The sequence below is a fragment of the Hyla sarda genome, chromosome 2, assembly GCF_029499605.1.
Source record: "Hyla sarda isolate aHylSar1 chromosome 2, aHylSar1.hap1, whole genome shotgun sequence".
Taxonomy (NCBI): Eukaryota; Metazoa; Chordata; class Amphibia; order Anura; family Hylidae; genus Hyla; species Hyla sarda.
This window is the reverse complement of record NC_079190.1, coordinates 221,909,590-221,936,468: the sequence shown is the minus strand read 5'-3', so window position 1 is coordinate 221,936,468 and position 26,879 is coordinate 221,909,590. Positions and strand designations below refer to the sequence as shown.

At 40.6% G+C, this 26,879-nt stretch overlaps 1 protein-coding gene across 2 annotated transcripts in view; it reads right to left on the bottom strand.

Annotated features, from left to right (window-relative positions):
- Positions 1-26,879, bottom strand: part of LOC130355786 (uncharacterized) — a 477,167-nt gene that overhangs the window by 400,064 nt on the left and 50,224 nt on the right. For both annotated transcript variants that reach the window (XM_056556452.1, XM_056556451.1), the window contains 11 exons: positions 25,319-25,483; positions 24,763-24,998; positions 23,533-23,746; positions 21,919-22,089; positions 20,119-20,214; positions 14,652-14,797; positions 13,137-13,272; positions 12,634-12,774; positions 11,525-11,647; positions 8,701-8,913; positions 1,270-1,481 (listed from right to left, as the gene is read on the bottom strand). In XM_056556452.1, the coding sequence (XP_056412427.1) occupies positions 1,270-1,481; positions 8,701-8,913; positions 11,525-11,647; positions 12,634-12,774; positions 13,137-13,272; positions 14,652-14,797; positions 20,119-20,214; positions 21,919-22,089; positions 23,533-23,746; positions 24,763-24,998; positions 25,319-25,483 (1,853 nt within the window). The remainder of the gene's footprint in view (positions 1-1,269; positions 1,482-8,700; positions 8,914-11,524; positions 11,648-12,633; positions 12,775-13,136; positions 13,273-14,651; positions 14,798-20,118; positions 20,215-21,918; positions 22,090-23,532; positions 23,747-24,762; positions 24,999-25,318; positions 25,484-26,879) is intronic.

The following is a 26,879-nucleotide window of genomic DNA, read 5'->3' as shown; positions in this document are numbered from 1 at the left end:
ACATGCTGCAGATCCACAACTGCAGATTTTTAAATACTCTGGCCCAGGTTTATGAATTTGTGCCAGGTCTGTGGTGCGCTCACCAAGTGGGCAAACACAGTGGGGGTGGGCTCAGCATGGCACAAAGGGGGTATGGCCTCCCCGTGAGCTGAATTTAGTACAATTTATGCAGATTTTTGAGGCTGTTGCAGATTTGTCTGATTTATTAAGAGGTGTGCTCCTCTCAATATATCCGGCATGGAGAAGCACATATATCTGGCAGGGGGCGGCATATGTATACCCCCTTAGACAATTTTTGCGCCTTGCCCAGTTTCACCAAAATCCACATTGGCAAATCTGCAAGAAAACTATTGTAAATTCAACACAATTGGGTGCAGATGTGGAAAAGCCAGCCAATTCGCCACATGTGACTGCACCCTAAAATGCTTTTTTGTATCGAGCCAGCCACAAGTTTAGGCCCAGTCATAGGTCTAATAGCCCAAATAGGGATCATGATGATACTTAAAGTTAGTTTGCATCATTAGACCCACAGTTGGGCTGGACTTGGGCCTGTCATACAGATGCAAACATGCATTTGTTTTACACATGCATGAAAATAGCCTTAGGCCATGTTTCCACTTGCCAGTTTATTGGGAAAACTGCCAATGCGGCTTATGAGCCAAAGCCAGAAGTAGATTCAAACGGAATTGCTAATTTTATGGAAGGACTTTTGTTTCTTCTTCATCATGGATTTGCTTTGGGCTTTGGTTGAAGAACTGCAGTGGAAAACTGCCAAGTGAAAATGCAGCCTTAGGGCCTATTCACACGTACAGGATCCTGCGCAGAATTGAATCGCAGGATTTGTAACTGCAGATTAGAAGCTGTGTTCAGTCATTTAGTTTACATTGAAATCTGCAGTGGAAAATCCAGCACATCAAATCTATGCAGGATACTGTACGTGTGAACATACCCTCAGTCTAAGGGTACACTCTAGTCTAAGGGTACATTCACACATACAGAATCTGCTGTATATTTTTGCTGCATATTTTGTGAAGCTGATTTTGGTACCCATTAATTTCAATGGGCAGCAAAATCAGCTGCAGAAAATATGCAGCAAAAACATGCAGCAGATCCTGTATGTGTGAACATACCCTTAGACTAGTTTTAAATTTTGATCTACAGCAGCAGTCCAGATGAACAAGTCACTACCATGCAGCCCCACCCTAAAGCCTTAAAACCCTTACTACTTTTCCGGAAAAAAAAAAAAAAAAAGATGTAGATAACACATACTTGTTTAAAATGGAAAAGTCAACGACTGTAGTCTCAAGAAGCTCTTGTAGTTCTTTAAGGTCTTTTGCTTCATTTTGCAAGGTTTGAACCCATGTGTTGAAGTTATGAATGATTTTTAAAGCTTCCTGTGATCTGCAGTCATACTTGAATACCTCAGAAGTCTCAATGTCAGCACCCAGAACATCAAGTTTACGTTGAAACATTTCTAAATCCTATTACAAAAGACATATAACAAAAATATCATGCTTACAGTAAAAGGTATTACAGTAATATTATAAATAAGCTGTTTCCTCATGAACTTTTAAAAATCATAATAACCCTTTCCATTTTGCCCCTTCAGACCCACAAGGTGGCTTGTTTTTTGCGCCACCAATTGTACTTTGTAATGACATCAATCAGTTTACCAAAAACATCTATGGCGAAACCAAGAAAAAATATTTAAAAGCTACCATTCCATCCATATCAACAGGAGCACAGCAGATGCAGTATTTAGGCTTTGTTTATTGTCATGTCGGCAGAGATAAGTGCAGCCCTGAGCTCACCCACATCCACTTTCTCTGCCTGCTTGAGTATTCGCCCTAACAAACGGATCCTCAACTAGACGTTGGTCCCTGTTCTGAGTTAACAAGGTCCAAAAGTAATAATAACAAAGGGTTAACAGGCAAAGAACAAGAAGCAAAACGCAGGAGATAAACAGACCAACAGATAGAGAGCGGACAAACAAGCCTTTTTCAAACCGAGATAGCAGCAAAGGTACCAAATCAATAAGCAGAGAATAGTTATGTAACAAGCCGGGGTCAGAATAAACAGGATTAAAAACAAGCCATGGGTATACAAGAGCTAGTGTAGAAGAACAGAATAGAAGCAACTTGAGATAGAAACTGACTGGGTATTTATGTGAGAAGGGAGCAGACACTGAGACACTGAGACTAGATATAATTGGTTCTATGTACAAGCCCACCGATAGGCCCAGGTGTCGTCACAGTAATGCATGATGCTTCAGCCAAAAATATCAGAAAAAACATTAACCCTTCTGTCAGAACAAAGGCAAAAAGAAAAAAGAAAAGCGCTCTCTGGTGTGCTGTTTGTAGGAAAAAACAGATGGAACCCACCAGCTCGTTCTCAGTGTCAAACCTGATCCACTGGGGTGGTCCAACAGAACAAGCGAGAGCTCCACTCTCAGCCTCTGCAAACAACTGGGCAGTTGTTGCAACCTTTGTCCCAGGGAATGGATGACTGCAGCTGTGCGGGTGACGGGAGGCCCGCATCCCGCCATGAGGCAGCTGACGGTGCTGCGCGGGATGCCGAGGCCGCACCACCCCCAGAACCATGACCACTCACTGCTTGTCACTCCTGGACCCTGACAACACTGCGGGCAACGCCAGCCCTCACCATATACCTTCCATATCCTACCTCGAATGCAGAGGGCAACACAGCATCCTACCATGAGGCAGTTAGCAGAGCTGCCAGGAATGCCTCCGCCTGCACCCCTCAAGCTAGGCTCACGATCAGCAAGGCTCCAGCACCTTGAGCGGCCGTTCTGAAAATTTTTGTAGGAGATTCAAACGTCAGACGCTAACACCGGAAGCAGTAACTTTGCATGTCGCTAAACGTTCGACACGCTCTGATCTGTATTTGGGGGGCATTAAGTACTCACTCGCCCCTCCCACAAACTCAGCCTTAAAGGAGTACTCCGTTCCCTTGCTTTTGGATCTCTCCTCCCAAGGCATCCGGAGGTTATTGTTCCGAACGATGTGTGTGCAGGCTTCTGTGTTCAGGGCCGCCCCTCGTGATGTCACGCCTGCCCCCTCGTGATGTCACACCCGCCCCCTCGTGACGTCACGCCTGCCCCCTCAACGAAAGTCTATGGGAAGGAGGTACGACGGCCATCACGCTGGGGAGCGGAACTCCGAAAGCAGGGGAACGGAGTACCCCTTTAACAGGCTTACACATCATAAGGAGTTCAACTACTTGGATTCCCTGCAATCTCCTGTATGGGGTCCGGCATGCTGGGCAGAACAAGAGTGACAGCCCATTCAGTCATTCACCAGTGCATCCATTATTATTTATATAGTTATAACTAGCGTGTCAAGGGAAGATATATATATATTTATTTTTTTGTGGTGCTTCCTACATTTACCACAGAACGCAGACCCCAGGGATGTGGAAATTCTATCGCCCGACGCCCGGGACAAGTAGTTTTGGGCGCCGGGCAGGTGAATTGTTTATAGATTTAGCCCTGTATCGGGCTAGCAGGGACAGACAAACTTCCCCCTTATTTTTCTTTAATGCCGGTGTGAGGCGCAGGAGCCGATGGAAGTCTACACCTCACACCGGCACTCAGAGTGTATGGAGGGGGCGGCGGCCTCCAGCTGACCGCAGAGCCCCCTTATCTCTCCTCCCGGAGGATGGACGGAGCTCAGAAGACACAGCAGGGTGAGAGAAAGGATGTAGACAGCTCCGTGCACAGCTCCATCCCCCGCACACAGCTCTATCCCTCCCCCTCCCCCTGATCTGTCTCCACAGGACCTAATCCACCACAGGGCGGTTGCTTGTTTGCACGGGGAAAACACAGAGCAGGGGGGGGGGGGTGAGGGGGAGGACGGAAATCTCACCTCACACCGGCCAGGACTACAGCTCTGATGTCCACTAGTGGCGGCTCAGGTGAGGAGGCAGAGAATGCAGGCGGCGGCAGGAAGGGTGGTTGTATATGTATGGTGTGAGTGTATGTGTGATGTGTATGTGTGATGTGTATATGTAATATATGATGGGGGGGCAGCGGAAGGTGTATGTATAATGTGTGCATATGTATGGTGTAAATCAGTGTTTCCCAACCAGGGTGCCTCCAGCTGTTGCAAAACTACAATTCCCAGCATGCCCTGGGCTGGAAACACTGGTGGATATGTATGGTGTGAGTGTATGTGTGGTGTGTGTATGATGTCTGTCTATGTGATGTGTATGTAATGTATGATGTGTGTATGATGTCTAAGTGTGATGTGTATGTAATGTATGATGTCTAAGTGTGATGTGTGTGTGTGTGTGTATGTGATGTATGATGTGGGGTGGGCAGCGGCGGGTGTATGTATGATGTGTGCATATGTATGGTGTATATGTATGGTGTGAGTGTATGTGTGATGTGTATGTAATGTGTGATGTGTGTATGATGTGTATGTAATGTATGATGTCTATGTGTGATGTGTATGTAGTGTGTGATGTGTGTATGATGTCTGTCTGTGTGTGATGTGTATGTAATGTATGATGTGTGTATGATGTCTAAGTGTGATGTGTGTATGTATGTAATGTATGATGTGGGGGGGCAGCGGTGGGTGTATGTATGATGTTTGGGGGGGCAGCGGCAGGTGTATGTATGATGTGTGCATATGTATGGTGTATGTATGGTGTGAGTGTATGTGTGTATGTAATGTATGATGTGGGGGGGCAGCGGTGGGTGTATGTATGATGTGTGGGGGGGCAGCGGCAGGTGTATGTATGATGTGTGCATATGTATGGTGTATATGTATGGTGTGAGTGTATGTATGATGTGTGCATATGTATGGTGTATATGTATGGTGTGAGTGTATGCGTGTATGTAATGTATGATGTGGGGGGGTGCAGTGGCGGGTGTGTGTATGTATGATATGGGGGCAGTGGCTGGTGCATGTATGATATGTGTATGCATGAATGTTTTGTATAGGAGCGGACTGTCACGTCGGGCATTAGGGCAGTTGTGCCATCTAATTTTATTTATTTTTAATGGCACCCGCACTAAATTACACCCCCAGAATCCCACCCCCTTCATACTCACCCGCCAACCAAGAGCCCCACGGATGCACACAAACACGCCCGAACCAAAACTATAACACCCAGCATGCCCTGATGCAGACTATGGCTCTGCAGCTGACCCGAACCAAAACTACAACTCCCAGCATGTTGCATCATAACTTAAACTGTAGAACTATAAAGTGTAACATGCTGGGAGTTGTAGTTTTGGTTCGGGTCAGCTGCAGAGCCATAGGCTGCATCAGGGCATGCTGGGTGTTGTAGTTACTAACTGTAATTCCCAGTATTCCTTGTCATAGACTATGGCTCTGCAGCTGACACAAACCAAAACTACAACTCCCAGCATGTTACACAATAACCTTAACTGTACTATACAGTGCAACATGCTGCAACACCCACAGAATAATAGACTGTATCAGGGCATGCTGGGAGCTATAGTTATCTAGTAACTTAATGCAACTTCCAGCATTTTCTGACACAAAATGCAGCACATAAACTGGAGAAGCAGAACACCCCCCCCCCCCCCCCAGTAACACATAAGTCCCTATGAAGACTGAAAAATAGTGATTAAAATATTTTAAAAAGTGCTATATATGTGAATAAGCCCCTTTCCTAATAAAAGTTTCCAATTTTCTTTAAATAAAAATAATGTACAAAAATAAACATAAGCGGTATCGCTGCATGTGGAAATGTCCAGGCTATTAAAATATAATGTTAATTAAACCGTACGGTGAACGGTGTAAATGTCAAAAAATAGTCCAGAATTGCTCATTTTTGGTCACTTCATATTAGAAATTTTTTATAAGGTGATCAAAAAGTTACATCTAGACTTTTCTGGGCTTGGCTCGGGTGTAAGAGGAGCTACAGCTCTCCCGCCGCTAATAGTCTGGCATACTGCGATCGCCTATTAACCCATTAGATCACCGCTGTCAGCAGTGTCTAAAGGATCTTATATCCATCCCTGGTGGTCTAGTGGGGTGGATCGTACTATTTTGGTTGAAATTATTTTATCTACCAGGACAAGTGGATTTTCTTGAGGGACAGACAAGTGGATTGTGTTCCGCTTTAGTCCCTTGGACAAGTAGTTTTTTTTTTTTAATTTCCACACCCCTGGACCCACACCTAATGGCAAGCTTATTGACCCCCCAAAAATTTGGGGGAATATGATAAGAATAATATGCAGATATAAAAATGTCATTCTTATATTTTACTATGTATTCTGTAGCTTGGTCCAATGCATTGTAAATAATTCTTGCTGTAAAAGTGAAGCAGTTCTTCAAAAAAAAAAAAAAAAAAAATACCACTGCTTTTTAGTTTATACATGAAGTGAATCTCTTGTTTGTTTTCAAGCTCTAAAAAAGCTCAGTTTTTCTTAAGATATCAGTGGAAAATCATCATGTAATTATCTGTGACACCACTTAACCTGCTCAGAGAAGCCTACAAGTGAATACACTGGCTTACAAGCAGTGGTTCAATTCAATAGTACTTCAGCAATTAAATTGGATTGACCTCCTCTGTCCATGCACATTTTATAATAACATCTAAGTCTATAAAGCTTAAAGCTTCACTTATTAATCTTGACCCCTAGAAAGTAAAGCATAACAAGAAGAGGTTGCTATAGATACTTTATTTGAAACTGAAGAAAACTGAAGCTTAAACTAGAGGACAAACTCTCTTCCATCATAAAAGACGACACTTGATGCTGGGATTTGAAAGAAATGCTTTCTACTGTGATCAGTCAATAAGTTATACTAACAATATTTATACGAGCAAAGAAAGATGTCCAGCAACAAAATGGAAAATCCAGTAAAAACATTTTTATTTAGACTCAAATATTGATGTACCAGAAATACCATAAATCTCTGTATGGATCGGTTTAATGTTTGGACATAAATTGGATGTTTTACTAGATTTTCCACTTTGGTGCTGGATCTTTGCTTTGCCTGTTTGATGTCAATCTAAACTTCCAGACTAGTCCGTCTATATGGGATAGACAAGCACAGAGGTGCAGTGAGCTGACCATACAATTTTTTTGTATTGACAATATTTATACAATGTTTGCTTGCAATGTAAACACAGTGGGAGAGATTAATCATAACCTGTGCAAAGAAAAAGCGGAGCAGTTGCCTATAGAAACAAATTAGATTGCTTCTTTCATTTAAAAAAAAAGGCCTCGGAAAAAAGTGATGTGATTGGTTGCTATAGGATACTACACCACTCTTCGACTACACTGTTTTTCATGAATCTCCCTTAATATGCCTATTATATAATGCTAGATCCATATTCACTGGTTTGCACTAACCCTTTGCATTCCTATTAACTAGTTCCTCATGTTTATTATCTTTGAAGGATGAATTCTGGTCATATAATCATAGAGGAGAAGATCATTGGGCAAATGTGGTCTCAGCCATGGTTGATGGGCAGCCTGTACGATAGGTGTATCAGGGTTTACAGAGTCACGAATGGGCACCACCAAATAAGTCTACTCCCACTTTGGATATAAAACTGTACCATAGCTACCCATATCGTCATGGGCACTGCCATCTGCCCGGGTTTGCTTGGGCCAGGCAACAAAAATACTTTGGCAAAAGCACTACTCTAAAAGGCTTTCTCAGAGCTTCCTTATACTTTGAGGAACAGAAACATGCTTTCAGTAGTAGCAGTATATTTAAAGGGGTATTCCAGGATTTTTTTTTATTTGACTATGCTACAGGGGCTGTAAGGTTAGTGTAGTTCATAATATAGTGCCTGTACCTGTGTGTGACGGTTTTCTCACAATTCTTCTGTGATTTTCACCTCACTATTTATTTTTACCAGCATACAAAATGACTGTTGCCTCAGATTTTCCCTGGTTGCAATGTGGTCGAGACCTGACTCACTAGTCAGCTGATGACAGGGAGCCTGTCTGCTTCAATGGGTGGAGCGATCGCTTGGTGGGAGAGGGATCAATCTGCAACTAATGCAACAGCTGTAGGCATCCTGATTGAAAACCACAGGTCTTTTGAATGGATGCAGCTCATTAAGGTTTCAATGGGTGGGGTGGCTGACGTGTGGGAGGGAGTAAAATGGAATTATGGGATTTATAGGCAAAAAATAAAACTGAAAAAGGAAATACCAGTTACAAAAAGCTAGCCACAGTGTTATGGTAATCTCACAGCATAGTGTTTAGCCCCAAGACAAGCGCAGATCCTTCCTAAGCATGTCCATTACTGTCTGGTAGGTACATACTAAAATCACCTTATGGTGAATAACCCCTTTAAGGTAGGCTGTGGTAAAGTGAATCCATTGGTGCGGTCAATCTGCAGGCAGCATGTTACAGAGTAGAAGGATCTGGGCAGAGTGATATATAGTTTTGTGAGAAAAGTAATTTGTTTGTTGCTCATTCTGGGTTTAGTAACTCAGTGGGTGGTCTTATTAGTGGTTAGCAGTGTTCGCTGTTTGAATGGACTCATATGCCCAAAATGTGCAGAGGTTAAAATGAATAAATTACCAGTTCCAATAAATATATTTTCCCACAAAACAACATATCAATCTGCCTAGCTTGTCTTTCACCATAACATGCTGCCTGTAGAGTGGACCGTAAATGAGAATGAGATTTTAAATTAAAACAATCAATACAGAGAATAGTAAAGGCTTAATAAAAGAAATTACCCTGGTGACTATGTTAGCTTCTTGTTGTATCCTAGGACCCAGGCGCTGCTTGGCAAGTGACACCTTGGTTTTCATATTGTTCCAGCGGGCAGGCATTGTCCTATACAAAACATCACTTTCTGCTGGAAGAGATATCTGATGTTTTTCTAAGAGCGTCACTGTCTTTTGCAATACAGAGAACTGTACCTCCATTTCCACTTGCTTGGAGGAAACCTAATTTAGTAGAGAAATAATCCAAGCATTAAACATTATATAAACAAACCAAAAATAGGGTATCAGCGTGCCATTGCATAGAAATTCTTTTTCAATTGGTTTAAGATTTAAACATGATTACATTATAATATATAGATGTTGCTTTAGTGTATGACATGTAAATATATGTAAAACACACAAATGTATGTATAGTTTAAGGAATTATAGCTTAAAAAATTTAAGCATTAAAACATTATAGAACAGTACTAAGTAATGTAGGATGTGAATCCAGCACAGGTGAGAGACATAAGACTTACTACAAGCTGCAGCCATGTCTCTGTGTTTCTCCTTGCTTCAGTCTACCTCTCTTTCTATCTGCCTGTCTCTATTTCTCTCTCTTTCGTAGCTCACTCATTCTCCTCCCCTTCCCTCTCCACAGACAACCAGTGGCAACATGTAACTAGATCTTTCAGTGATTGAATGATCTGTTTTGGAGGCAAAGGGGAAGGAGAAGAGGTGGTTGATGCGGTATATGGTATATTTCTTCAATAAGATTTATTACAATGCTTTTTATGTTTTTACTACTTATTTATGCAAGTTTTGATTGAAGAGGTACTCCGCTGCTCAGCGCTTGGAACAAACTGTTCCGAATGCTGGACCCGGCGCCGGGAGCTCGTGACGTCTTAGGCCCACCCCTTCATTATGGCTGTCACGCCCCTTCCCTAAGACTTGCATTGAGGGGGCGGGGCGTGACGGGGCTCAGTTTGTTCCAAACACTGAGCAGTGGAGTACCCCTTTAAAGCATTTTCTAGTCTTCTACAAAACTTTGGAGTCACCTAAACTTACAATTACTTTTTATCTATTTTGTTGGTAGATTGTAGTAAAGGGGTTATCCAGGAATCGAAAAACACTATTTTGTTGGTAGATTGTATTAAAGGGGTTATCCAGGAATCGAAAAACACAGCTAATTTCTTTCAAAAACCGCCCTGGGTCTGTCTCCAGGTTGGGTGGGGTTTTACAACTTGGGTCCATTCACTTCAATGGAACTGAGCTGCAGAACCACACCCAAACTGGAGCCAGATAGAGAGTGGTTTTTGAAAGAAAGTAGCTCTGTTTTTCTATTCCTAGATAACCCCTTTAATGGAGGTCTTTGAGCTGAGGCATCCACTGATCATTATTTTACAAATACTGTAGATACTAAAAGACTTTGTACTTGGTATGTCTTTTTATTTTATACTTTATTCATTACAAAAGCCATGTTCAAATATATCTCAAATAACCTTGACAAAGGACTAAATAGATCAGACAGAGACAGTGCAGTAAGTAATGTTTTTGTTACAGAATGCCCATGTTTGATGAACCTAGAGCTTGGACTAGGTACGTGTGTTTGCCACTCATGGGAACTGGCAGCACATTCCTGCATGAGAATTTACCCTCTAATTAATGTGAGCTGAGGGCAAGACTTGATGTATGACTGTGGTAAAGGCCAGCCCATACTAATTGTAGTCACATCCAGTTATGTTAAGCAGATCACATTAGTGGAAACAAAACAGGTCAACAGAAAGGAACTCTAAGCTCCTGCCAACAGAATTGATACCTAATTTGTTTAATTATAACAAAGACAAACATGCTTCACTGAGCCACGCTGATTAGAGTTATATTGACACACTTTGGAAGGAGTATTAGGTTAATGCACGGAAGCAAGGGTGGCAGGAGTGCCAAATCTATAATAAATAAAATATCAATAACCTTGTTCCTGTGACTTCAATATACACTGTGAACAAGTTTTACCACATGGTATAAACATTTCATATGAAATTATCTAAAAGGATAGTGTGAACTTGCACCAGTCTCTTTTCAATACGTATGATTTATGATGTAGATTTTGGTTTTATGTTTTAGCGAATGAGAACATCTGTTTTTGCATCCTTAGGTCAATGACCTGTATAGACAAAATAGTTCTCAAAGCTGAGAGTCTCAGACACTAAACCCCCTATCGACCAAAACCCTGATACAGTTGACTACAGATGGGTCAGATTCCTTTTGGAGGAATTTAAGGTTTATCTGATAATCCCTTTTATGGGGTCATGCATTGACTTACAGGGTAGCTACCTCCAAGAGATGGGCTCCAATAGGGATAAAAGTATTTTCTTTCTGTGAAGTTGATTTGTATATGTTTTCCCAGGGCCCATAAGAATTCTTACACCAGTTTGGCAGTTGTACTAAGGAGACACATTACCCTCTAAGACCTGTATCCAGTCCAAACCATTCTCTGACAACTCCAACAACATTGGCAGTACAAATCAATCTACTGACCTAGTTTTTCTGCCATAAATGTAAGTGTAAGAAAAATGCATCCACCTTTACTCCAGACTGTTTAGCTAATGGAGAATTCCTCTAGACAGGATGCCATTGTTGCAAAATATCATTATGGTTGTTTTGCCTCTGGATGTTAAAAATATTCTTATTCACCAAAGAAAGCAGAGACCTTAACATTTGTAAAAAAAAAAAAAAAAAAAACTGAAAAAGAGATCTTTCCACCTAAAAGATTCTTATAACATGTGGATATAGTACAATAGTTGATTCATGGGTAGACAATGAGAAATAGATATGTTGAGAAAAAAAGGTTTACCTCATTAAAAAGACACATCATCTTCATGAAAGATCCTGTATCCCGCTCTTCCCCTGTTATACTTTCTATCTGAGGCTCAGTCCTTCTCAGGAAAGAATCTAGGCTTTTTAATGTAGCGGTTGTCTACAATAAAGAAAATGAGAATGAAAGAATAATAGCAAACTTTTCAAGGATAAAAATTCAATAAGAAGTGACTATCATTAATAGGTCTATTTACTGAAAGACATTCAGTAGCTTCTTGGCAATACACACGTGTACATTTATACATTTTGTTCATAGCATTTTATCTTTGGGAGAAGAATTTTCTTTCAGAATCAAACTGAGATTTTAACCAACTTCATCAGAAATAAACTTTTCCTGGCTAGTAAATCTCGTGACAGTGAAGGCTACATTTGCAAGTAACTGATATGTATGCCCTTGAAATTTATGTGCAGCTTTCCTAGGAAGCATAAGCATTCCGTAGCATTCATGGCAAGACGATCACACATTTAACATTTGGGAACTGCAATATCTGCATTACAATTGACATGCAGACCAGATGGGACCCTTCAATAAACAATTTGGCTTATGCACACGGAAAAATCCTGGTTGTCCATGGCCTAACAAAGTGCCCTCATAAATTAACAATGCTAAGTGTGTTGTTACTTTCCCCTTGTCATCTCTCCTTGTGTAAAAGCAGTAACTATCCATAATCCACATAGTTTGTATAAAAATGTGAAAACTCAAAAGAAAATTATTTTTGTCAAATAACATTATGATGAGATTCTAAACAGATATATTCTATATCTGCAACAGCAAAGTTTACTTCTTATTAGGAAATGTTAAAGCAAAGTGCTAACATATACAAGTGCATTCTTGCCAACAGTACCAGTTTTGCCAGGACAGTACCAGGAAGTGGTAATGGCACAGTGTTTGGATGAACTTCCCCCAAAAGTAGATGTTCTGGGGGTGTTCCAATGCCATATTAGGCATAGTGCTTAAATGTTCAGATTTTAGCTTTTGAAATGTTGGTCACTATGCAGATGTAAACTGTGACCTGATTTCTATTATCACCTGTTCCATACAAAGCAATAAAGCTTCACTAACCAAATTTAAGAGAAAAAAGTTACCTGGTCTATGAGGTACTTGGTGAAGGTCCACATCCACTGGAGGGCATAAGCACTGAGAACCTGCTTGATTGGACGAAAGTCTACATGAATCCATTTGCATTGCTGGAGATCGGGGAGTCTCTGAATGCTGTCTCTGGCATCCTGATTTTAGGAAGTAACATTATACAATATTTGCAAAAATGTGTATGGGAAATATGCTGTGCCTAATAATATATAAAAACATATCCTCAATATCACAGGTTACATACAGGACACAGACCATTAGTGAATAAGCCACGGTGCACAACTTTAGAGCTGGTTTTGGATCTGAGATCAACTGAAATTGTGGTAGACAATGGTTGAAGCTGAAGCATTGCAACCCAAAAAAACGGTGTCCAAATCATCCTCTATGAGCCAGCTACGAAGTAGCTCACTATAAGTAAAAGCTAAATATTACCCCCATTCATTTCCCCCTATTTACAAACAGGCTACAGACATAGAATTTAAATGCAATGACTACAAACCGTATATGCAGAGATTTCAGCCTCAAAATCTTCCAACAATGGTCCACCAGTCACTGCTGTAGCAGAAGGTAAAATAAATGCTCGTTCTGCTGCTATCAATGAGGTGTTGTAAGACTTCATATCAGTAGAACTGTTGCTAAATGAATTAGAAGGGAAGCATTTTAGTAATTCAATGAAAACTATTATAAAATATTTCTGACTTACTTTACAAACATAACAATTGACATTAAGCAAACACATTCTCGTAGTACGTCCAATTTTGCTAATGATTATTTGAATCTATAGATCAAAATCATGGTCCAAATAGTGAATTCAAAATAATAGTGTTACATTAAAATACAAATTTTAATACCCTCATGCATGTGGCAGTAATATCACATACATATACAAAACAAGCCATTAGTTATTAGAGGGTCCCCAGTTTTTTTTTACCAATGATATGTAAAGATTTGTAATATTTTGAGTACTTTGAAATATGAGAAAGTTGCTGTTTCATTTCCTCACAATGGAAGATGATTGGTAATTTTATTGTGCACTATATAGGAAACATACAGTAATAACTGGTTCATTCTGAAGTAAGAATACATTAATTTTGCAGAGATATCTGCTGCTACATGAACATAACTAATCTTTCCCTAAAGATGATACTAGGAGTTCGTCCTCTTGTGCTACCCTGGGGCATAGGGAAAGGTACCACTGCTGACTGGTCACTCACAGGGATGAGGACAAGAGAAAGTCAAAGGTAAGTAACAAAATAAATGGTACATTTGGATGGGCATAAGTGGCTGAGACAGTAGGGACAATAAGACTGGTACATAACAAGTCTTGGCATTGTTTGTATTCCCTAACTGGCACTATATGGTGGCATATGTACCTAGCAGTGTCTTATAGAAACACGGTATGGCACTGTGTAAAGGCAATGAGTATGCATGTGAGGTGTGTTATGCCATTGTTATGGAAGTCGTCTTATCTGGCATTGTTATGGGGGCACTGTGGCTGGCAATGTTGTGCAGTAGTGCTGGCACTATCCAGAAAGTACTGAAGTGGCAGTGTTATGGGGGGGGGGGGGGGGGTCACTGCATTCAATCAATGCACATTCCACCAACTACAGACCTTTAGGGAAGAGGAAATTCATGTCATTCCACAAACTATTGACATGAAGATATTGTTGTGACCTGAAAACAAGGTTTGGCAGCAGCGAGAGATATGTATTATAAGCTATATAAGAACTGTCTAATTAAAATTTTAAAAGTTGTTGACAACATTAGAAGCCACCAAGAGTTTCTTGATCTGTATAAAAGAAATCAAACGTTATACTTTTATATAGTCACAAATACACTATTTATAAAGCATCCTGGATTCCTCAAGACTGTATCTAACCAATAATACACTGCAAAGTAATCGCGTACTGTTAATTAAATAAGAATATATTGTACCTTGGTAATAGAATTTTACTACTGTATTATAGTAAGGAGAAATAACAATTCATTAAGGAAGAAGAAATAATGGACTTACATGTTTCTTAAGGGCAACTCATTCTCAGTATGTTCTTGTCTTGGTAATGTGTTTACCCTTTGCTTTCCATACAGGAAATCTTGAAATTCTGCATGAACATCTTTCTTCCATAAAAAGGAATATCTGTTAAGGCCCTCTAGGAATGCCTATAGAATAGAATATACTTATTGTTACGTTAGAATAGGTAAATAATAAAATCATCCCTATTGGCAATGTATTAGGAGGTTTATCTCTGGAATTTGACCCCTTTGTGAAGGGGAATGACATCAGGACAGCAGTTGGCATGATAATGACTGTGAAGGTCTACGCATAAGAGATAGCTCCATAACGACAATGCGGTGCCCAAACTGTTACCAATTTAGTTTATTGTTACCAATATAGAACAACCATAAATTTGCATACTATAGAACCTACAATTCAGAAAGCATTTTAGGATGAAAATAAAATGGGGCATAAATATTCTATCACTGCACCTTCTGTCATATTCTACCACTGAAGCACATTCCAGATGATGGTTCTTAAAACTGGATAATGACAATGAATGTCAAGACAAGAGCAAAATGTTCTGCTAGTCACTGAATGATCTTTGTAGGATGGAAATTTAGCTTGTAGTATGTCAAACCTCCATACACGAATGCAGCCAACTAGACACACAGCATGCATGGGTTGAGGTGGATAATGTCAATCTCTGATCCTACTTTATGAATAGTCCAGAAATTTTGATTTGTCAAAAAAATAAAGGCTTATTGCATCTTTATTTTTCCAAGTAATGATTTTGCCCTCACAATTTGTAAACTACTTCTATTAAAAAATCTTAATCCTTTCAGTACTTATGAGCTGTTGAAGTTGAGCTATTCTTTTCTGTCTAAGTGTTCTCTGACGATACCTGTCTCAGGAATTGTCCAGAGTAGAAGCAAATCCCCATAGCAAACCTCTTCTACTCTGTGCAGTTCCCAAGACAAGCAGAGATGTCAGCAGAGAGCACTGTTGCCAGACAGAAAAGAACAACTCAACTTCAGCAGCTGATAATTATTGGAAGGATTTTTTTTTTTTTTAAATCAACTGGTGCCAGAAAGTTAAACAGATTTGTAAATTACTTCTATTAAAAAAAATCTTAATTCTTCCAGTACTTATTAGCTGTTGAATACTACAGCGGGGAAGTCTTTTATTTTTGGAAAACAGAGCTCTCTGCTAACATCACGAGCACAGTGCTCTCTGCTGACATTTTTGTCCATTTTAGGAACTGTCCAGAGCAGCATATGTTTGCTATGGGGATTTTCTCCTACTCTGGACAGTTCTTAAAATGGACAGAGATGTCAGCAGAGAGCACTGTGCTCGTGATTCAGCAGAGAGCTCTGTATTCCAAAAAGAAAAGAATTTCCTCTGTAGTATTCAGCAGGTAATACATACTGGAAGGATTAAGATTTTTTAATAGAAGTAATTTACAAATCTGTTTAACTTTCTGGCACCAGTTGATTAAAAAATAAAAATAAAAAAAAGTTTTCCACCGGAGTACCCCTTTAATATTTTTTAATAGAATTCTGGAGCCAGTTGATGGAGCAGAAACGTTGCTGTATTGAGATATGTGTGAATAAATACACCTTTTTTTATTGGAGTGCTGCACCCGAAGGGTGCTGGAGTAAAACTTTATATATAACTTTATATATAACTTTATATATATATATATATATATATATATATATATATATATATATATATATATATAAAGTTTTACTCCAGCACCCTCCGGGCCCCCTCCCATAGGCTTGCATTGAGGGGCGGAGCATGACGTCACACGGGAGCGGAGAGGTGACGTCAAATGCCGCCGGCCCTGTGGTCGCCGGTAATCAGACCTGGAGCTAGCATGCTCCGGGGACTGATTTTAACTGGGGTGCAAGATCACGGGGGTCCCCAGCGGCGGGACCCCCGCGATCAGGCATCTTATCCCTTATCCTTTGGATAAGGGATAAGATGTCTAAGCGCCGGAGTACCCCTTTAAGTCTCATGCACATAGCCTTTTTATGTCTGTATATAACCCAAACCCATACCCATAGAAGTGCATGGAACCTTATTGTGGTTTCCATATGCTTTTTTCTGCTCTTTATGTTACAAAGCACCATATAGCAGCCCACAGAACATAGTACAGAGCTGTAGGGGCTCTAATGAGCAGTGCTGCTGTCCATAAATCCTTAGAGAATGGATGGGGTTTTACATGCCATTCTCTGTAAAATTAATTTGTGTGAAAATCCCAGGGGATCACAGCAGTTTCTAAAATACTCAAACCATCCTGTATGGCATCAATCTCACTTCTCACCCTCCAAGATTGGAAGAATACAAGTTTGCATGACTCAGCAGGGGAACCCAATGAACTAGTCTATGTGTTTATATTAAACTAGATAATATATGGAATATTTAACCTTGGCCCTGAGTTAAAGATGATTTTCTTAAAGGATATTCTAGGTGTCATGAATTTTGTCATATTTTAATCTTTAAGAACTCATCCTTAAATCATATAATCTTCTCTTTAATGATGCAAAACAAAACTTTCCAATTCTCTTATCTCTCTCAAGTAGTCTTAAAAGCCGCTTTAAAATGTTTAGCTCCCTTTTTGCTCCTATAGTACCGACACTTGTTACTGATCATATTGCTCATCGCTTTGCCTTCTTATGCAAAGGAGGTGACATCTGTGAAGACATAATTTGACATTCTTTTTGCAGCAATGTCCCTGAACGCTCTTTATTGTGCTATTTTCAGCAATGTCATAATGACTAAAGTTTGACTACAGCATTTGCTAAAGTTTGTTATAATGGGAAGTGAAACAGACAAAACTCACTTTCAGATAGATTGTAAGGGCTTTTACAAAGTGAGACTGGAACTTTATTCTCAGTGTCACATACATTTGGAACATTCAGACTTTTTCAGAATTTTCTTCAGTCCTCAAAAAAATAAAAAAAACAGTGAGGATCTGCTGTCTGTGATGTCATGTCTTGTGAACATCTCAAACTCAACCATTTCAAGACTGTCCTCCTTAAAGGGGTACTCCGCCCCTGGCATCTTATCCCCTATCCAAAGGATAGGGGATAAGATGTCAGATCACCGCGGTCCCGCTGCTGGGGACCCCGGGGATCGCCGCTGCGGCACCCCGCTCTCATTACTGCACAGAGCGAGTTCGCTCTGTGCGTAATGACGGGCGATACAGGGGCCGGAGCAGCGTGACATCATGGCTCCGCCCCTCATGACATCACGGCCCGTCCCCTTAATGCAAGTCTATGGAAGGGGGCGTGACGACCGCCACGCCCCCTCCCATAGACTTGTATTGATGGGGGTGGGCCGTGACGTCATGAGGGGCGGAGCCGTCACGTAACGATGCTCCGGCCCCTGTATTGCCCGTCATTACGTGCAGAGCGATCTCGCTCTGCGCAGTAATGATAGCGGGGTGCTGCAGCAGCGATCCCCGGGGTCCCCAGCAGCGGGACTCAGGCGATCTGACATCTTATCCCCTATCCTTTGGATAGGGGATAAGATGCCAGGGGCGGAGTACCCCTTTAATATAACCTATACCTGGTGTCTTTATTTCAGTGAGCTATGCTACCATCCCTTCATGAGGTATTCCGTCTTAAAGGGGTATTCCAGGCCAAAACTTTTTTTTATATATCAACTGGCTCCGGAAAGTTAAACAGATTTGTATATTACTTCTATTAACAAATCTTAATCTTTCCAATAGTTATTAGCTTCTGAAGTTGAGTTGTTATTTTCTGTCTAACTGCTCTCTGATGACTCCCGGGAGCTGTGCAGTTCCTATGGGGATATTCTCCCATTATGCACAGCTCCCGGGACGTGACATCATCATTGAGCAGTTAGACAGAAAACTTAAGAAGCTAATAACTATTGGAAGGATTAAGATTTTTTAATAGAAGTAATTTACAAATCTGTTTAACTTTCCGGAGCCAGTTGATATATATAAAAAAAAAGGTTTTGCCTGGAATACCCCTTTAAAGTTATATGTGACCAGATCCATTGTCTATCTCCCAAATTCAATCATTGGGTAAAAGAGAGCTCCATTCATTTCTATAGCACCGAAGAGACTGTACTACAGCACTGACAGCCAGGGTCCTGTTCAGGATCAAAGTGGTCAGATGCCACACACACATACTGGAGGATACAGTAGACAAGTTCATCAGGAAGCTTTGGTGGTCTGGAGTGTGTGACCTCAGGGCTATGGAGATACTTATGAGAAACCCACTAGGCAAGAGGTGTCATCTGAATATCACCAAGAAAAGCCTGGAGAGTGTCACAGAGAACAAATGCTGAGCCGAACTAGAGAGTTATTGCCATTTGGGAGTGCTGTACTGAGTTAGTGTAGTGGCAGGAACCTGTGCCAAAGTGGCATGGCCTAAGAAGGGGTTGCAAGAGAACTGAGCCCAGGAAGAAGACAAGGTGGGTTGGGTGGTGATGGGCACTTACTAAGAGAAGGTTACAAATGGTATAAGTTAAAGTGGAGATGTGTTAAGAAAACAGCCTGAAAACAACTGGTGAGCAGTCTGTAGTGGAAGGGTGGCTGGCCATAGGCCTGTAATGTGGCATGGTTGGTTCAGTCCTGTAGTATAGTAGACTGAACGGAGTGTGATAGAAGGGGTAATTAAAGAAAGGGTACTTAGGAATAGGAACAAAATTGTAGCAACTCTTTTTATTTGTATACAGGTCGTTGGGTACAAATACCACAATCTACATGTATCTTCACAAGGAATACTTTTCACATATATTCAGGTGCATAATCCACACAGAGATCTGCATGAATGTGAGAAAAAACTGTCAGGTCATTACTTGCCATTGAATCCACTAAGGCTCTGAGTAAAAACCCTGCGGTTAGCCTCTAGGGGAAAAGATGCAAACTGGAAATCCTTGTCAGAAATCCGAGGTCAGCCTTGAATTTCTGACATGGATTCCCTTGCAAATCCTGGTCAGATTTTTCTTCATTAAAAATAACCTAATGCACCCAACCTTTCATCTCGTGTTTTAATTCCTGATGTTTTTGTTTTTATTAAAAATGTTTAACTTTTGCGAATACATCTGTTTAATGCTACTCAGAAAAGTTTATTATTGTTGTGTACAATAAATAAAATTTACTTATGTTCCTAATATGTGCCATAAAGATGTGTTGGCAAGCTATTAACAGAATCCAATTTGATAGATTTGCTCAATAAAGACTGTTTACTTACCAAGCAATCTCCTCAAGAATATAGAGCTTCAGCATTATTTTGATGTCATGGGATACACCGTTTAGAGTATCTGAATCCATTATAATTTTGGTGAATATCATAATACAGCCTATGTTAAGATAATTAGCCCTCCTTTCAGATATTGTCCGGAAGTGGTTCAAGTAATGGAGCAATACTGCTCTCTAGTGGTACAAATATGGATGTGCACATTACAGTCACTTCTTTCTACAGAATAGTTTTTCTCTCACCTGACATTCATTAACACCATTTTCCACCTCTTGCAGGATGAAGCCAACTAACTCCAACGTTTCTTCATCTTCTGACACATACTCTTGATATCCTCCCTGAAATTGAATATATAATGTACAGTATATTAGATAATATCTTTTAATTGCAAAACATTCTCCAATTTTATGATTGTAGGGATCATTGTAAACAAGCTCTACATACATAGTAAAGAAAATACTTGTCAATGTATGTTACAATAGTGCATCCCATATCAGGATAGTAATGTGTGTCAGGGTTTTTGTTTTGTTTGTTTGTTTTTTAATCGCACTCTAAATACCTGTTCTGTGGGTCCAGCAAATGTTATATATGCATTTTGTACTGGAGCCTCGTGCTGGTCTCCTGTGATATCGTACCTAGCCCATTACATTGTATGGCTCTGGGTCTCATGCTAGATATGGATAACTAGGAGACCAACATGTGGTTCCATGACAAAGTGTGCATATATAACATTTTCTGGACCCTCAGAACAGGTATTTAAAGAACGATAAAAAAAGAAAAAGAAAATACACACTGCTTTAGGCTGCACAACTGTTAAAAAATAGGGATTGGCCCTTCAAGACCAGTTTCAGATAATTGTAATCCAGCCACATTTCTGCCTCAATACTATGACCTTATGTCCCAGCCTGACTATGGATATAACATCCTATCCCCTATCCAAAGGTCTCCATGCAGCTGTCACACCCCCTGCAAAAGACATAAATGGAGGGGACGCAGCATGGCGCAAAGACACGACCACAGCCTCCCGAATCCAGCGTGTCTGCACGGAGATCTCGGGGGGGTCCTGCGATTGTTAAGGATTACGCTGCGGCCGCATACGCCTGCCGCGAGCGCTTTGCCCCTGCTGTCGGCGGGGCTGGGATTTGAATCTCGGGACGTGCCCGCATGTGAGTCCCAGCCCGCCACTTACCATGCTCCTCTGACTCCTCCGCTGCTGCTTCTCAGCTCCAGCATGCATGTCCCCATCCCCTAGGGTGCTCTGAAATTTAAAGGGCCAGTGAGCCCATAATTATGTCACACACCTGACACTTGTCTATAAGTTCCTGCACCTCCCCCTCTTCCCTGCCGGATCTTCAGTGCCACTAGCCTAGTGTTCCTTGTTGCCTGTTTGCCTTATCCGTGTATCCAGACCTTCCTGCTACATTATTTGACTTCGCACCTTTGCCGCCTGCCTTGACCTTCTGCTATGTTTGACTACGCTACTGCCTTATCCTTCGGTACCTCACCTTGCCCAGCTACCTGTGTGGTCGAGCCGTATCGGGGGTAGCGACCTGGGTGTCGCCTGCCGTAGCAAGCCCATCCTGCCTTGCGGCGGGCCCTGGTGAAGACCAGCGGCACCTTAGACTCCGCTCCCCGATACGGTCCGAGTCATCAGCCACACAGGTTAGAGGATCCACATCCAGCTCCGTAACAGCAGTCAGACATCATATCCCCTTTCCTTTGGATAGGGGAACAGATGTCTAGCAACGGGTACCCCTTTAAAGGCTTAGATGTGCTGTGCTCACTAGTTATAGAGTGAGACCTGATGCAATCAAAACTTTTAACATGTCTAGGCAACATGTCAAATGTTTTTTTAAATCACAGTAACCCTTTAAGATAAGTTAACTGAGGTAATACCATATGGTTCTGTATAGAAGCAGAATATTTAGTGTGAAGAACAGGATTTGATTCCATTAGGACAAAGCATGAAAATGTTTCAAGAACAAAACTGCCATTAAATATAGTGTATAGCCCCTAACCATGTTTGTCTTTTTTTTCTTTACCTTAACTGTAGAAGAAAACCCCTTAATATGCGACCCTCTAAGAAGGAATATTTTAAGCCATTCCTCTATATTCTCCATAACACTCATATCAGAAGTGCTTTTATCAAGTGGTGGGTTAAAGGCCACTTCACCATTAATCAATTCAACATCAATGCTAAAAGCAGGCACAGCCTGTGAAAGAAGAAAAAATATCAATTATTCAGTCTAATACTCAATTATTCAGTCTAATAAATATTCACCTGCATAGGCATTTTTAAGTTATTCCTCACATTGAGATATATGAATGGTTACAGTTGAGAATATGCTTCATTCATTACACATCAACATTTACAAAAGTAGTGGTATTTATACTGCACAACACTGAAGGGAATTTGTCAGCCGTATTTGCTGTATATAAGAGCTGGATAGCTGTGAGGGTATAAAAGAAAATTGTACTCTTCCTAGAGCTGATAGTGGCTGCCAAACATATAAAATCTCCTTTTTATCAGCCAAGTGTCAAGAAGGCGGAGCTGAGATGATCATATGCCAGTCTGGCACAACTTCTTGCTCACCCGACCTCCTAGACCCTCCATGAGTGATGTACGGGGCTCTGCAAAAAACGTAAAACTTGAAATGTACGACAAATTTATGTTAGTTCAAATGCGAATACCCCTTTAACGTTATGTTCACATGGTGCCACTTGATTGGATGCCACATACGGTGTGATTCCAAATGCAGCCATAGGCCCTCATTGTTCCAAGAGAAGTCGAAATATATATTTTTTTTGTCTCTATCAGGGCGGTATGTGACAGGATAACTTTTAGGGTGCATTCACACCACGTTTTTCCAATACAGTTCCCGTATCAGGTTTTTGATGAAAAAGGATTCCTCAAAACCTGATTAAACTGTATCAAAACGTGTGTACAAATTTTAACCTGTATACGGTTAAAGACTGTATACGGTTTGAAAAATGATGTCTGGTTGCATCCATTTTTAAAGAAAAAAACGTATACATTTTTTACTTTTCGCTCCATTATGAATAAAGTTTCATTTGTTTGATTGAAATTCCAAGAAAAAAACTGTACAAAGTCAAAAACCGGATGGTGCAAACCGGATGGAACCGTATGCACATAAGGTTCTGTACGGTTCCAATTGACTCCCATGTTAAAAAAAAAAAAAAAAAAAAAGTATACGGTTTCATATTGCAGTTTTTCACCCGGACCGAAAACCATGGTAGGCTACGGTTTTGGGTACGGGAAAAAAAACTGACAAAACCTTACAAGACACAAAACGGATGCAACCAGATGCATAATTTGGCATATGGTTTTCAATGGAGAGTCAATGCGGTTTCAATACGGTTCCATACAGTTTTAAAATTGAAAACGTATACGGGAACAGTATTGCAAAAACGTGGTGTGAATGCAGCCTTATTCTTACTGTAAAGTAAAGCAGACTGTGCTATCCTAGACAGTACAGTGGGCCATCGCATTAAAAAGAAATCTGCTGTACAATATACAGTCTTTTTTGCATTGTGGCCCTTAGCCAACATATGCCACTGTATGGCTTATAATAGTATAAATGTAGTGTTAACATACTCTGAAAAGCACAAATGTATGATCTATTAACTCTTCTTACATGATAGTCCAGTAGTGTATTTAGTAGGGCAGCAAGGCTGGATATAGTAACTTTCTTCAGACCTTGTAGAACTATAGCATCAATGTGCATAACAAATTCCTGCCACGCAGGTGATGCTTCACTAATACCGCAAGCTAGAAAAGACTGCTGAACAAGGTGGTCAATCTTTTGTCTGTCAGGAATGAGTAATGCCTCCAGCTCATGTTCTATTTTCCTAAAGGCAAAGAAAAGAAAATGGTTGGATGTTATACAACAAATTATTAGATGTGTCATTCACACAGATGGCAATGAAGTGATTCACATTTCAGCTTCCCAAATTTTTACGTAGAACTCTTGAACCTGTCTACTTTTGAATAATGGCATATCAATACAGTGGTCCCTCAAGTTACAATATTAATTGGTTCTGGGACAACCATTGTATGTTGAAACCATTGTATGTTGAGACCAGAACTCTATGGAAATCTGGTAATTGGTTCTAAAGCCCCAAAATGTCATCAAAAATAGGAAAATGTGAGGATTAAAGAAAAATAAGTAGTAAACTAATATATATATAAAGCAAGTCCTTACATATAAAAGTAAGAAAGATCTGCTGGGAGCTGTAATCACTGTCTATGTGAGTGTTTCCCAGCTAGGGTGCCTCCAGCTGTTGCAAAACTACAACTCCCAGCATGCCCGGACAGCCAAAGGCTGTCCCGGTATGCTGGGAGTTGTAGTTTTGCAACAGCTGGGGGTTCCCTGCTTGGGAAACACTGGTCTATGTAGAGGACAGGAACTTCTTCGGGGTCCTGTACAGTACACGCAATGTACTAAAAAAGTAAAATGGAGTCTCCCTCACCTGGTGTCCAAAGGAGCAGGTAACCCTGGTACAGGTAAAGAGTACAGAACATGTAATACCTCCCTGTACTGTAGGGGGCACTACCAGACATCAGTCAGTGCATACACTTCAGTAATACAGGTGTTTTACCAGTAAAATGCCCATTCTGATTGGTCAGTTCTCTCGGCCATTGACAAGTTTCACAGATCTGGACTGTCTTTGTCCAGATTGTCATTGTATGTTGAGTCTGGTTTCAACTTACAATGGTCCAGGAAAGACCATTGTATGTTAAAACTATTGTATGATGAGGCCATTGTAAGTTGAGGGATCACTGTATTATGTTGTGATTTTGCTAGATCTCTAGTCGATCATTACAGATTTACCATATAAAGTATATAAATATAAAGGGGACATACTTTTGTTCTGATATTAATTCTGTCATAGAATAGCTTCTTTGGGATTCCCGGCACGTAAAAATATCAAGATTTGCTGTGCACCATGCGGCAGTGATCTCACTAATGGCTTTGTAATTATTTGTGACAATACTGAAGTTGTTATAGAGGTCTGTGCAGATGTAGGAAGTAGCAAGTTCAGTGTAATCCATGCTCTCATCCATGCTCCAAGTGAACACGTTCATTCCATCTCTCAAAATCTGCTGGGAAAAAGCAATGACTGTGAAATTGATCCATTTACAGAGCAGTAAAAGGGAATTAATGTATAAAAGGTCATAATTTTCAGACCATAAAGTGGCAATTCTTTGCCCAGGCTACAATACATACTAAAGACCAAATGGCTGTAAGTAATGAACACTTAACTGTTCAGCTGGTGAGAAACTACAAGTCTCAGGATACCCTTTCAGTCCACTGGAGAGTCACAGATTCCACAGTTCTATGCCCAAGCTAACAGCTTCTTATTAAATTAAAATAACATAAACTAATCGGTGTGGTTAAAGCCATAGCACATACACAATACCTCAGAAATCTTCAATAATTTCTTCTCAAACAGCGCCCTCTGGTGATAAGAGATTGTTTTTACCACCTCATTGTATTTGGATGCTACCATTTCCAAACAGGTACATAGAACTTTAAACCTGTAATTATTCATATGGCTGATGAGACATCCAGTTGATTCCGGGAGCTAAAGAGTAAAAATAATAGTGCTACTTAGTGTCCCTGTAAATAATGTTTTGCAGTTTAAAAAAAAACTTTGCATAGCTCAATAGTACAAGAGTGTATAAGAGAGTTTTTGACACTTCTTTCCCTGCATCCTGCACTGATCAATCCCTCTCAATTCACTGCTAATATTTATGTTGAAAGACAAGACAGAATATTAAAAGTGGGATGGCCTTTAAAAAACAAACAAATGGTTAAAGTAGGTGACATAATGTTAGGCTATGTTCAGACAGCCGAAATTCCATTCCGCAGCAGCAGAGTCCCATTGATTTCAATGGGATTCTGCTGCTCTATTCACAAAGTAGAATTTCTGCACCAGAAATATCTGAAATGTATATTCTGGTGTCCACAGAAAGAATAGACATGTCTATTCTTTCTGCAGACTCCGCACGGAAATGCACTGCCATCTATGAGATGGCGTATTCCCAAGCGGTCCTAGTACCAGCATGCTTTGCATTCAAGGGCAATCTCCGCACTGATATTTTCCGAGCGGATATTGCCGTGTGAATATAGCCTAAATCTGTTAGATAACTTCTGCCCAAATGAGTAGAACACTGTAACTCCACCCCCTCGACTGGTGTTCCATCTGAGCCTTCTGTGCAGTGATCCCAACATGGTGGTGTGTGAAGGGACATGTAGCCATTACGTCACTCAGCCTCCTCCATAGGAACACATTGCACGCTAAAAACAAGCACATAAGCAGTGAAGGGGGCTGAGTGATGAATGGTCACATGGCCCTCAACACAGAGCCATATCATGGAAGGGATCACCGCACGAACTGCACAGACAGAGCACCAATCAAGTGGGCGGAGCTTCAGTAATCTATTGATCAGGGCAATAGTAATCTAACAGTATAACAGTATGTCACTTACTTTAATCATTCATGTCTTTTGAAAAAACATCTAGAGAGTGGCCAACCCCTTTAACCCACTGAGAGACTGGGTAAGAAGCTGCCTATAGAAGTCTATGGTGAGAGTCAAGGGAGCAGAAGGGAGGAGGTGCAACAAGAGAGACAGAGACACAGATAGAGACCCTGTCCTATACCAGGGACCCCTTGTACAAGCTACAAGCAAACCACAAGTTTAGTCTGATCCTGCAGTCAAATTTGACTCCCTTGCTGCTGCCCCCTGCAGTACTGTGTGTAGGTTAACAAGGAGCAGATTTGATTGAAGAGACTATGATAAAACTGCAGGTGCACACAACACACATTGTATGTTTGTAGTCTGTAATCATGGAAATAAATTTGCCAACATAAGAGAAGTATACACTAAATGGTATAATATTTTCAATTCAACAATTGCTAAATTGCTATTTTTTAATAAATAAAATAACTGATTGCCATCAAAAATATACTTCAAAGG